At 34.4% G+C, this 14,071-nt stretch overlaps 1 protein-coding gene across 4 annotated transcripts in view; it reads left to right on the top strand.

Moving 5' to 3' along the window:
* The window catches only part of LOC145242223 (uncharacterized), a 33,072-nt gene extending 23,564 nt beyond the window's left edge, over positions 1 to 9,508 (top strand). For 3 of the 4 annotated variants that reach the window (XM_080105220.1, XM_080105219.1, XM_080105221.1), the window contains one exon: positions 6,726 to 9,508. In XM_080105220.1, coding sequence (XP_079961346.1) covers positions 6,756 to 8,492 — 1,737 coding nt within the window. In that variant the 5' untranslated portion in view covers positions 6,726 to 6,755 and the 3' untranslated portion in view covers positions 8,493 to 9,508. Of the gene's footprint in view, positions 1 to 4,499; positions 4,593 to 6,725 lie in introns of all 4 variants that reach the window. The other variant, XM_080105218.1, reaches the window with a different exon arrangement.
* The last annotated feature ends 4,563 nt before the right edge of the window (positions 9,509 to 14,071 follow it).

The following is a 14,071-nucleotide window of genomic DNA, read 5'->3' as shown; positions in this document are numbered from 1 at the left end:
TGTCCAGATGTGGCAGCAGTACTCCATCTTTGGACGTACTTGGCTTTTATATAGATAGAGAATTGCATCATTAGTCAGATATCTTCTGGAGCGGTAGAAGGATCGCACCATTTTCACAGACTTGATGTATGTGTTCCATTTCAGATCAGGAGTAAAGGTCAAACCCAGAAGCTTATCAAAACATGGGGCCTCCCCTAGACAAGAGCCATCCATTTCAATTGATGCCAGATGGGGATCAGAGTGTTTATGATGCAATGATAGGAGCTTGGTCTTAGATGTATTAAAGGTAACCAGCCACCTCTTCCCCCACTGTACCACATGCTCAAGATCTGAGGAGAGAGAATCAGAGAGAACATTGTCATTTACGGCCTTTGATGTGTTGCCATAAATAGTCATGTCACCAGCATAGATGTCAACGAATGATTTTAGTGTGTGTTTTGGGAGATCATTAATGTAGATCAAGAAGAGGGTTGGGCCCAGGATGGACCCCTGAGGGACTCCAGCATTAATACTGTGCGCCTCTGATTTCTGCCCATCAACCACTACTCTTATGAACCTATCAGAGAGAAATGATTTAATAATTGAGAAAACATTTCCAGTTATACCATAGCTGGAAATCTTGTGAAGTAGGCCTTTATGCCATACCTTATCGAAGGCCTTTGATATGTCAAGAGCAATTGCCCTAGAAATGAAGCCTTTGTCGAGAGATTCACTAATCCTATGAGATATAACCGTTAGCACATCTGCTGTAGATCTAGCAGAACGGAAACCATATTGCGTGTCACTAAAAAGGTTATTTCTGCTGAGGTGGTTGACTACTTCTCTATTTAATATGGATTCTAGCAACTTACTCATGACACACAGGAGACTTATTGGTCTGTACTGAGAGGGAGATGACTTATCACCTGAACTCTTAAATACAGGGCATACTGATGAGGTTTTCCAGGGTGTTGGAAAGCACTTCTCCTTAAGACAACGCTTAAACAGTTTGGTAAGTATGGGGGCAAGTTCTGGTTGTAGCTTTTTTAACACTATAATTGGAATACCGTTAGGACCAGTTGCTTTACTGGAATCAAGGTTCTTGATTAGCTTGGTGATCTCATGCACAGATATTTGTATGTTACCTAGCGTGTTGTGTGTTATAGGAGGAGATACGGGGAGTTGATGGCCTTCGTCGCATAGGGTAGAATTAGCTGCAAAGTTCTTGGAAAATAGTTTGGCCTTGTCGGATGCTGACGAGATGACCTCTGGTCCATTGATAATGGTTGGGATAGAATGCACGCTTCTGTTTAGGATCCTATTTGCTATTTGCCAGAACTGGTGGGAACCAAGCCGCTGCTCAGCTACTTTGGATTTAACAGATTGAGCATATAGCTCTCTTGCATTTTTTATTACTCTTTTACGGTGGTTGCTGACAGTCCTGAAAGCAGATTTAGTTTCAGTGCATCTATTACGTTGGTAGCTATGGAAAAAGTGATTTCTGTGCGCGATGGCAGCAGCACATTCAGGGGAGAACCATGGCTGGCTGTTACGTTTTTGTTGGAATTTTTTGGATGGTATGAATTGGTCTATGCTTACAAGTAATCATTCGGCCAGGTCTGATACTATAGAGGACACATCCTTTTTAAACATGGAATGGAGAGGTAGATCAGATATGAATGTACGGAAGCTATCTCAGTCAGCCATAGAGTATCGGTATACAGTACAGTGGAGAAGTACGTCTGTAGACTTATTATATTTCATTTTTATCTTAACAGATACAACAGAATGGTCGGAGGATCCCAGAGGAGATAGAACGGAACATGAGCATAGCTCAGGGGAAGTGGAGAGAAAAAGGTCTAGAAGGCTTGCGTACTGACCGGTAGTATCGGGCACACGGGTGGGCTTGCGAACAATCTGAGTAAGGTCATAGGCAATGGCAAAATCATGACCGAACCTCCCCTCATCATCAGTCTTATTTGAGTGGGTCAGCTATTCCACATTATGGACATTGAAGTCACCGCAAATGTGAATGTTAGCCGCGGGATGAGCAGACAAGATGTGGTCAATTTTCTCTGACATACTCTTAAAGATAGTAACTCCGCTGTTGTAGGGGCGATAGAGGGCGAATATAAATGCGGTGGTGTAAGCAAGTACAACCTGGAAGCACATATAAGGTAAATTAGGATCTTCTCTGGAGATATCCCTGCCACACAGGAAGCCATCTTTAATGTAGGCACATATTCCATGCCCATGGCGATCTTGTTGGTCAGATTTAGATGTTAAGTTAGAGTATCCTTTAATTATGAACTCATCTAGGCAGGTAGTCAGCTCTATTCCAGTTAAGCTTAGAAAGAATATATCCGGTTTCGTCTCCTGTAATTGGGTTTCAACCTCTGGAACGTTGGAACGTAGTCCCCTGATGTTGGATTTAAGCATATTTACAACCAGCCAAGGCTGAGCAGTCCCCCCTCCCCCAGCTATTGTAAAATAATTGTCAACAAATGTCCCTTTTTAAGATGTATTTATTTAAAATTGTATTGTTTTAGTCTACAGAATAATATAATCTGATTTTGTAATAATTCGTTTTCAAATCAGAATTTTTACCTCAGTGACATAAGATTAATCAACAGTCACCATCTTTGCTGATTTGTCAATTTTTTTTTTTTTTAATATGTGTGAAAGGTGATAATTTATGTACGAATATGAAATGCCTTAGCATATATAGATTTAAATTTTAAAAATCATATTTAAAAAAAATAAAAAAGACACAAAAAATGAAAGTAAAAAGACTCCCGGACAACACCAGTTATATGCAGCATGTACTTTTTTTTTGAGTTGCAATCTTAAATAATTTAAATCTTATTTCTACTATTATATAAAAATAAACTTTGTCTGTGTGTGATTTGGTTCCCTATGAACTCCTAAATGGCTGGGCAGATTTTTTTAAAATTTCACACAAATGTTCTTTATGAGCCTGGTAGTGTTCTTAGATGGGTTTTATATCGAAATGTTTTTAATAAGTATCAATAATTGAAAAAAATTTGATGAAAAAAGGAACATGCGATTATAACTAAAGTTAACGCCTTATAAACCTTAATATCACAAGTGTATTTGGAAAGTTTTATTAGTGCACAAGCAGAAGGGCCCAGCATATGAAATCAACAATAGGTTCTTTGATATGACAGAGGCGCATTCAAAATGAATGTTTCTGTTTAGAGCACAATTGAATCATGATACTTGACTTTTGCATTTTAAATTTTAATTCAAGCCATTATATAAAATAATTTTATAAAATTAACAGTAGATTCTCTACAGTGGAGTATAAACTACAATATATTGCAGACTAAATCACAGTGGTGATGCATGTGAAGCATCCACCTGATGTACTGTGGTGGGTCCCCAACTAGAGCAGGTATTTAATTGATTTGATTGAAAAATGGGCGATTTCACCAATTTCAATGATAATAAAATATGGGAGGGTTAAACATTCATTAATCCTCATTCAATCCCGGGCGACATCAGATCTCCCTGCTAGTTACACATAAATAGCAAACTTTTTGATAGAAAAAAATAGACTTTTAGCACTAAAAAGACAAAACATGCTTTAACAGAATTCAATAAATTGTCTATTTATATAAAGCTCAATGTCTGTATGTGATATTTGTGTTTTCTATCGAAAAAAAAAAAAAGGTTAGAGGATCTACATTTTTTTTTTTTATTGCATTTTCACCCCGAAGAAGGCACAGGGCTACTTTGATGTAGGGGGCTACTATCTGGGACATAATTTGTAGGGGTACTATGTAGGGAGTTGAACAGCCAGATGTCCGTTTATTTTACACTTGAACTTCTGCATGTCAGTACAGTCAGGGAAGCAGAAACCTGGAAGTGAATTCCAAAGTCTAGCAGTCCAACGAAAGAAACTATTAAAATAGAAGACTTCCTTATATCTAAGGATTTCTACTGTGTAGGGGTGGGATTTTGCTGCTTGTCAGATTTGTTGGGGGTATTTACGTTGAGGGGGCACAGTTCGTGTAGTTCGTCGAAGCATCCACCATTAAAATACACAAAATCTAAAAGTGTATTTTTAAGTTAAATTTACCAAGGAAGATGATGGAAGTGATATGAATCTCTAAGTGCAATCTTAAGGACGCTATCAAGACATAATCCCCGTAACATTTTAAACGCATCTCTTCCAATACTAAGATTCCATACATTGATCTTCAACAGGATGCTTAAAGAGAAATGGCAAGAATCTTAGGATGGATGCCAAAATTATAAATTATACAAAACTTGACCAACTATTGATGAATGGTCCTGTTCTGCAAGGTTGCGATTGATCGTAAGGTTTCCAGCCACGCAAGACATAACGAAGAACTGCCCTCTTTCTCTCCAAGCTGGGTTCTTTTATTCACCTCAAATCTCATCTAGTCACAAGGGCTTATCACGTTCTTCACATCTTGCATAAAACCAGGTACACTTTTTGCTTTTTTCTCTTTTTTCTTCTTTCCATGTGCAAGTGGCAGAAAGAACACACCCTATGTCTCTTTGCGGTAAGGCTATTTGTGACATTACTACTACTACTGCTCCCTAAGCTACAAAAAGACAAGAAGGTAAATAGTTTCCAACATGTATATCATGTTAAACATCTTTTACAGTCAAACATATAATTAAAGATTGTCACGTCAAAGTAATTACTACAACGCAAAACCTCTAAAGGACCTGTTTAAAGACACAAGCGCAACCAAAATTTTTAAATTTTATCAAGAATAAACTTTGACTATTGCTTATGTTTAGCCCATATTAAAAGTTTTTTTTTTTATGAAAATAAAATTTTCGTTGTGGATAATAGCTGACAGAAAAGAACAAATTGCTCTGTGATTCTTCAAAACTTTAAAGAAGTTTGGAAGCGCAAAGATAAATTTGGTACCATTTATGTTTAGCAAAAATCTATGAGCCGACATTAAAAGTTTTTAGATTGAGAGAAAATAAAATTTTGATTTGGGAGCAGTTACTTTTTTGAATTCTTGTAATCCAATGTTTTTTGGATTTTTTTTTTTTCAGATTTTATGTTCTTTCTACTTTAAATGGTCATAATTCAGTGACTAATTGAGCCACAAAAATAAATTTGGTACCATCGATGTTTTGCAAAGATCTATGAGCACGCATCCAAAATTTTAAAAAGAATGAAAATAAAATTTTGGTTTAGGGTGGCTACAGAATTGGTCGCTCAACTCTTCTACATTAAAACATTTTTTTGCCTGTAATTATTTTTCTATTGCATCGTTTTTCGTAATTTTTGGAACTTATATGAATTTTACCATGACACTTAAGTACCTAATAATGGTTTCACCTGAAATGTGTTGACTTAAAAGACCATCAATGTAAACAAGTACTTGAATTTGTTATAATTGTTCATGTTTAGTAAAGATGTATGAGCCCATAGACAAAAGTTTTAGAGTGAAAATAAAATTTTGGTTTGGAGTGGCTACTTTTTTAATTCTTGCTGTAATCGAATCCTCTTTCCAATGTTCTTTCTGTTAGGAAAATTATTTTCAATAAGAATAACTTTAGCACTTACTTTTTTTTCATGAGAAAAAAGAACTCTTAGCCAAGTCAAATTACTGCACATACTTAAAGAAATTATATATGTATGTATGTATGTATATATATATATATATATATATAGAGAGAGAGAGAGAGAGAGACAGAAAACAGGAGGAAGCAGAGAAAGGAGAGATCTACTACCAACACAGCTCCCTCTGCATCTTTCACTACTGAGTCAACCTCCCACATATTCTCCCTCTGCAATAAATTCTGTGGATCAAGAATCGGCCTCCACAGCCATTTGAGGACTACAGATGACCAGACTCAATCTCATCGATGAGAGAACAATCATACTCATCACTAGTGATTGCCGATGATATATATATATATATATATATATATATATATATATATATATATATAAACTCAAATTATTTATACATACATATATATATATATATATATATATATATATATAGATAGATAGATAGATAGACTTGAATAAAGTACAATTAAATAAACACTTAACTTTGGTCTTCTCTTATATTTTCTTTCGAAAGAGTTTTTTTCAAAGTTCTTCATTTTCAAAAACAATGCCTTTTTAAAGAACTGTCTTTTCTTTATAAAGAGTTTTGTTGACTGTTCCTGTTGGAGGAATTTTTTAGATTGACTGCTTAATTAATACAAGCGCAAAAGACAACTTTTAATTTTAACCAATAAAAAACGTCCTTTTCATAAAAAAATAACAAATGACAAATCGTTATGTTCTTTTATTTATTTATATTAGTGAGACCTGTGGGAATTCCACAGCGGCATCTTTCAAGTGTAATATATTGCTGCTTAGCAATCTGTGGACCCCGCAATATTATTGTAGTCTTTTTGTTAAAACTGTAAAAGTATTTATCTAAGTAATCTGCTTAATGCAGTGTCAGAATATATCTGGTTATTACGGCTTATCTCCAATATCCTTATAAGAGTCTTCATTCATAGTATGTTATCAACTTCTGTCTTTCTTTTTAATAAATAGGATCTCTTGATCAAATAAAATTTATGATCTGGAAACTGTGACACACGTACATACGTTAAAGGTACTATAGTATTAATATATAGATTTTATAATTTTATTTTATTTTGCAAATTATATTGAAAAAAAAATTATTTCTAACATTTCTTTTTTTTTTTTCTTTTTTTTTAAACAGTTTCCCTCTTTCTACATAAGAGTACAAAGAATGAGTGAGGAGATCCTGAAGAAAAAGTTGTTGAACTGCGAGATCTGCGGCCTGGGCGTAACGTGCAACTCAAAGTTGGAGCAACACATGCGATCGCACACGGGCGTGAAACCTTTCCACTGCGGTGTTTGCGGGGCCACGTTTTCTCGACGTTCGAACGTTAAACGACACGTGTTGACACACACCGGTGAAAAGACATTCGACTGTAAGATTTGCGGGGCCACGTTTGCCCGCAGCACGCACCTGCAGCGTCATATGTTCATGCACACAGGCGAGAAGTCGTTTCCGTGCGAGGTGTGTGGGGCAAAGTTCTCACAGAACTCGAACCTGAAGCAACACATGCTGATTCACACAGGTGAAAAACCTTATGGCTGTGACATCTGTGGCGCACGATTTTCCCACGGCTCGCACCTCAAGCGGCACAAGTTGCTCCATACCGGGGAGAAGACGTTCCACTGTGAGGTGTGCGAGGCAACTTTCTCGCAGAATTCAAATCGCAAGCAACACATGTTGACACACACCGGTGAAAAGCCGTATCGTTGTAATATTTGTGGGTCAATGTTCTCACAGAACTCAACTCTGAAACGACACTTATTGACGCACAATGGGGAGAAGCCCTTTCACTGTGATCTCTGCGGGGCAAAGTTCACTCGAGATTCAAATCTGAAGCAACACATGTTAACCCACACAGGAGAAGAGCCTTTCCACTGTGAAGTCTGTCCTTCCAAATTTCCAACGAGTTCGCGCCTCAAGCGGCACGTCTTGACCCACACTGGAGAGAAACCCTACCTCTGCGAAATCTGCGGGGCCAAATTTTCTCAGAGTCCGAGCCTCAAACAGCACATGTTGACCCACCAAGAAAACCGGGATAAAAACTCGCTGCCTCCTGCAAGACGGCGTAAGTTGACCCATTCTGAAAACGACAAGATAGATGCTCTGTCGAACATGAAACATCAAATGTTAACCTTCGCAGACATCAAAGAAAAACTTCTCAGCTCGTCTGGTCTGAAGCAAGAAATGTCAGCATTTACAGAGGACGCGGATAAAATCATCGATCCTTCGTGCAATTCCAACGAAAAAGATGAAATCATATACGCTGCAAGCTTCAAGCTTCCGATTGAGACGTACGCAAATGAAAACAATAAAATTCTAGACCCATCAAATTTTAAGCAACACATATATACAAATATTAACGATACGATTCTAGACTCCAACGATAAACATCCCCTGCGCACGGATGAAGAAAATAACATTCTAAACAGTTCAACTCACAGACAACATATACAAACATATCCCGATGACAAAGGTAATGTTATAGACCCTCTGCAGTTTAAGCACAGCACAGAGGAAACTTCTTCTGATCCCCAAAATAATAACCTTGACAGTCCAAGTTCTATACGACATATACGAAACTATTCTGATGAAAATGAAAATGTAGATGTTTCAAGTTTAAAACACCATTTGGAGACGTATACGGATAGAAAAGATCAAATGCTCGACACTTTAACTTACAGTCGACAGATGCAGACATCCAATGAAACAGATGGGATTATTGATCCTTCCGGTTTTAAGCAATCCGTCGAGACATATTCCAGTATGAAGGACAAAATTATAGATGCTATCAAACTACATATGCAGGCCTACACAGATGAAGACAGTGAAAACAAAATCTTCAACCATTCAACTTTCAAACGACACCGAGAAAATGACGATAGTATTTCCGAATCTTTAACGTGAAAAAACACTTGCGTTCAGCTCCATTCTTTTCTTGTAATACATGCTAGGCAGGGTCAGGTTTACACCAATTAAACAGATTTGGTCAAATTGGGTTCGACCGAGAGGAGGTCCTGTGTACGAATCTGGGAGACTACAATGAGTTAGTGGGTGTCCAGTATGTACAATTTAGCAGAGCTCTTGACAGAAACTTACAATACAGAAATCATTGACTTTGAAAGATTTGATCGATTAAAAAAAAAAAGTCAGAATCTTATGCACCAAATCATATCTCCGCAATTGTCTTGATCTATAAAAACAGATTAAAACTTTTATATGGGCTTTCAATTTTGAGTTTATCATTTTGAATAATGGTGGAGTCTCAAACCCTCGATGCTTTCTGGTTTTACACTGCGATACTGAACCGAGTATAAAGCTTTGATCTTCAGCTTTTAATAGGGTAGAGAGCAATCAGGTCCAACTCTACCGATAGTTTGAGCTCTACTAGACATTTTCATAATGATAACAAGCAGATTATTGACATTTTTGTTAAAATTTCGGTGCTTATTTAGAAGTAAACCCATTTTCCAAACAAAAGTACAGAAACATCTTTAAAAAAAACTTTCATGAAACAAAGACATCGTATCTCAAAAATCACGTAAATTGATCAAGTATTTTTTATTTTTAAGGAAAATCAGATGTTATGACGTAACAAGACATTATTTTTTTAATCCACCATGTTTTATAATTTAGAGGGAGACAACTTAATTCGAACTACCGAGATCAAAATCAGACTTGTAATCGATACAATTTACTATCAAAATCGCTAAAAATCATAAAATAATGATTTTCTATATAAAAAAAAAATACTTGATCAATTTATGTGATTTTTGGAACATGGCATCTTCGTCTAATGACGGGTACATACATCATAAAGATTTTTCTGCAATTTAGTTTTTTGGGTTTTTTTTTTTTTTAATTAGGTTAAATTCCAAATAAGTACCAAAATGTTTTGTAAATTAAATACTTACACGAAACGATTTACATGTTTGTTATTTCATTCAATCAAATATATCAAACTTGGAGGCAAATCAAGTTTTGTGCAACTTAAATTAAGGGGGATAAGAGGAATTATCAAATAGAGGTAGGCTTTTTTGTTTCAGCGTTGGAACCATTTTGTTCCCTATTAGTCTCTTGAAGGGTTTACTTTTTTTCTCTAGCTTTTTTGGAGTCCAAAGAACTGAATGCTGTTGATGGTTATTATTGTTGTGTAATATCATTCATAATGATTTTTTCGGCATATGCTTCCCGTAAGAATTTATTTTCTAGAAGGATGTTGAGTACTTATGGGAGTGACCATGTGAAGGTTGCCAACATCCTTAATTAAGTTTTTTTGTGGAACGAACTGGGTTCGAACTTTGTAACAAAGTATAGTATATGTCCTCAGTCAGTGAAAGAAAAATTCTCCCATACAGAGGCAAGTTTTAGTTTTGTTATGATCCAGAGTACCTCTTCAGAAGCTGGATTTTCCCCACATTAAAAACCAATCTTGTGTCTAACTCTGCCCTCGTGGGGAGGCAAGTTAATAGGAACACTTTTCAATAGTTTCAATCCATTTCAGATCAGAGGGGTGCAAGATCATGCGTATGCTGCTGTTGCTGATAGGAACAGCTCATTCAGTCAGGGAGAGGGTGGTGGCTAGTTATACCAGTCACAATAAACAATAATTAACATTTGAAGTTATTTTCTTATTTAAACACAAACATGAGTCTGTCATGTCTCTATTCAAACTATAAGGGAATTCCCCCCACCACCATCACCACAATGGTCCCCTCCCCTTTTAGCATACATATTTGGGTGTTTGTTGAGAGAGAAGCAACAGATTGATTTTTTTTAAATGTATCATTTTAAGCAAAAACAATATTAGGCACTTCTACACTATCAGAACGAAATCTTGTAGTCAGTAAATGGAGTTTTCAGAAAAAAAAAAAATGGTTTCAACTAATTTTTTTTTGTCAATTCTAATAAATTACAATGTTAGTTTTCAAATTATGCAGTCGAAATTACCGGAATATTACTGAATTATTGAAAAAGAAAACCCAACTTTAATCATGTTAGCGGGTGAAAAATTGCAGCCACCTTGTTTTTATAAAATAAATTGAAACAGAAAATTACCTTCCTTTTGAACTCTTTTGTTTCTTACATAAGCAAATACGATCGTTTTCTTCAAAATCTGTTTTCTATCTTTAATAAATAATTTTCTACCATATCAATTTTTGTAATTTTTTGATATAATCATCTTAAAAATATGAGAAATATGTAGATACCATTGTTTTCATGTGACATTCAGTTTTACGATTTCCAAAATTTCGTTCTGATAGTATGAAAGCCCCCCAAAAAAACAATTTAAGGCACTTAATTGCCATGTTGAAAATAATAATATATCCAAAAATTACGAAAATTCGATTAGAACAACTGCTATTGTGTTTTTAGTAAAAAAAAAACAAAAAAACTATCACTATAGGCTACACAAATTGGACACCATTATGATGTAATCTAAAATATGTATTCTGAGTTATGTTCCCCGTGTTTGAAATCTTCACAGTCTACTCTAAAACATCTATGAAAATTACAATTTTCCATAAAAATTACTTTTAACTATGAATAACTTTCAAACTTGATGAGCTTTGTAATTTTTGGATCTATTATTATTTTTGATATTTACGTAAATAATATTGTTTTTGCTTAGAAGAACATATTTTTTAAAAATCGATATGTCGCCTCTCTTTGTACAAGCACCAATATTTGTTACCTAAACTATGCTCTCCTCTCTGTTTTAGTAAAATGAGAAACGTCTTTTAGTTAGATAGCAATATGGTCATCTGTATTGTTTGTATTATTCTGTTTCATTAGTATTTTATTAGTAATATATATAGTATGTAGTAACAAGTAGTAGTCTATAGTCATGTGTATAGGGTGTCCAAAAAGTCACTGAAGGGTTGAAATTCTTTTTCATTTTACCATTAATGATTATTTTTTCTCTATTTCAGATATTTTACAGATAATATTTTCGAAATTAATTATGAATAAGTATAGCATGGAACAATGTATGCAAGTTGTGAAATTGTTTTACCAAAATCAGGTATTGCTTTGGCAACAACATTATCTCTTGTCAAATGACCACTATGTTCCCCAGACTTGACTAGCCCTGACTTTTTCTTGTGGGGATATCTTAAAGAAAGAGTCTATATTAACTAACCCCAACGCTGCAAGAATTGAATAAAAACATCAGGAATGAAATAAAGGAGTTAAATCGCAATCCAGAGATTCTGCAGTCTGTCATGAATAATGTTTTGGAAAGAGCACAAATATGCAAAGCTGAAAATAGGTAACATTTAAAAGATATTTTTACATAAATAAAAACTGTTTGAATTTTGCTTTTATTTTAAAACATTTTCCGATGTTTTAGTCAGATTATGTAAAAATTACAGAAAGATTTCATCAAAAATAAAGAATCTATCTGTCTGAATTCCAATCTCTGGTCCCCCCTCGCCAATCTTTCACGAAAAACACCCGTCTAGCTGAATCCACTGTGAAAAATTTCCCCCACTCTATATCTGTGCTTAAATCAAAACGCGGATTCCATGAACAAAGCTTCTTTCTTAGAACTGCACGCCTGTGGAACTCTGTTCTGTCTGCCTGCTTCCCAACGGACTACAACTTGGATGTCTTCAAGTCCAATGTTAACAAATTCCTAATGAACCGCCCCCTTAAGTAAACACTTCATCAAATCTCCACACTAACGTAATGTACTTGCAATAACCCTTATCCCTGAGTGGCTTCCGGGCCTTGATAAGTTGTGATCACTGTGTAAAAAAAAAAAAAAAAAAGTTCAAAACCCTTCAGTGACTTTTTGGACACCCTGTAGTGAGATTGTACATCTAAAACAAGACTAGATTTAAGGCTTTCACATTTCATACTAGAATTGTCTGCCAGGACAGATGGCATAACAGATAAAGTACTAGATAAAATTCAGTTGTAAGTGACACTCTTCTGGGTGATAATTAGAATACGATTGTGAATTACTTAAGATTTCTACTCGGTCATGGCTGACAGAACAAGAGAAAACTAACCATGTAGATTGAATAAACTGTTCTATTAGAAATTCCGTGCTGATTCCCAAGTTCAACAGAAAGATTCTCGAGTCTGACAAGATCCGTCTGAAGAAGGTTACATCGGCCAAAATGTTGTGTGAATAACATTCAAGATGAGAATAATAGTCAGAAATAATGCAGAATTATCAATCCTCATCTCAAAAATTCACAAACATAATAGCAATTTGATCATTAAACTCTACCCATGTTAATGAAGAGAGTTCTCTTCTATCATAACATTTTTACAAGAATTAGTTTTGTTAAACAAGTCTTGCACCACTTTTATGTCCCCTTACGAATATTAAAATCCAGATAGAATGATGGAAGTTTATTTCTGGAATATTTATTCTAATTTTAATGAAATTCAATTACATGTTTTGGATTCTTAAAAAAAAATGTCAAAATTTAAGAAAAAAAAATGAAATTCAGAGAATCTTGTTTAATTGGTGTCTAATGACTATAAATTAAATTCAACGCAAATGTGAAATATTTGATTTTTGTTTTTTTTTCAAATGGAAATTTCTGTCCATATTATGCCTCTTTTAAATAATACAAAGAAACTGAAACTTGGAGAATATTTATTCATTAACGTCTAATATTAAAATTCACATACCGTCTTTGCACAATTTTAAGGTTATTGTTAAAATTGTACAAAAATTAGGATTATCTGAATTTTAATGAATGACTTTCACTCCCTTCTTGTTACCGCTTTGTAAATGAATGCTCTAACGATCCTATGAAGTCAAGCTAATCTTTGAAAGTAATTTATTCCAAGATAATATTATATTTACAAAAGATTTTTGGTAATAAGTTAAAGAAAAAAATAGGGTACAAATGTGGTAAGTAGTTTAGGAGTGAAACCTATATTTACAAACTTATACATGTGCCTAATTTAATAAAGATAGACATAAAAGCCAGAATTTCAGCTCAGGTTTATCTAGTAAACAATGTGAGCAGTTAATTGATTAAAAAGTACAAACATGAAAATATACATAAAATTTATATTCTTTTAAGTTCTTCTTTGTTATTGTAGCAAAAAAAAAAAAATTGAAATATTGAATTTCAAATGAAACCAATTGTATCTACTGAATTGTTATGTCACAGTAATGAACATATCCGAAAATTACAAAAAACAATAAGGTAAAATATTAATTATTAACGAAAATAGTTCTCGAAGACAATTAGCAAAAATTGAGTTTTGAAAAAAAAAAAAAAAAAAGAAAGAAACTGAAAAGTTCTAATTGTAACAAAAGGGAGGTAAATATTTTCTGAAAACTGAAAATCTTTGGCCAATTTAGCAAAACCTTATTTTCGCTAATTGTTTTTAAAAAAACTGTTTTCATTAATAATTAATTTTCTACATTATCGTTTTTCATAATTTTTGGATATGTCTATTACTGCGACATTGGTTTTATTTTTAAATTCAATATTTCATTTTTCAAATTTTGC

Source organism: Euprymna scolopes, chromosome 21, assembly GCF_053919585.1.
Source record: "Euprymna scolopes isolate OS-2025 chromosome 21, ASM5391958v1, whole genome shotgun sequence".
In the NCBI taxonomy this organism is placed as follows: domain Eukaryota; kingdom Metazoa; phylum Mollusca; class Cephalopoda; order Sepiida; family Sepiolidae; genus Euprymna; species Euprymna scolopes.
Note: the sequence above shows the minus strand (reverse complement) of the source record. Positions and strands in the feature narration are given on the sequence as shown.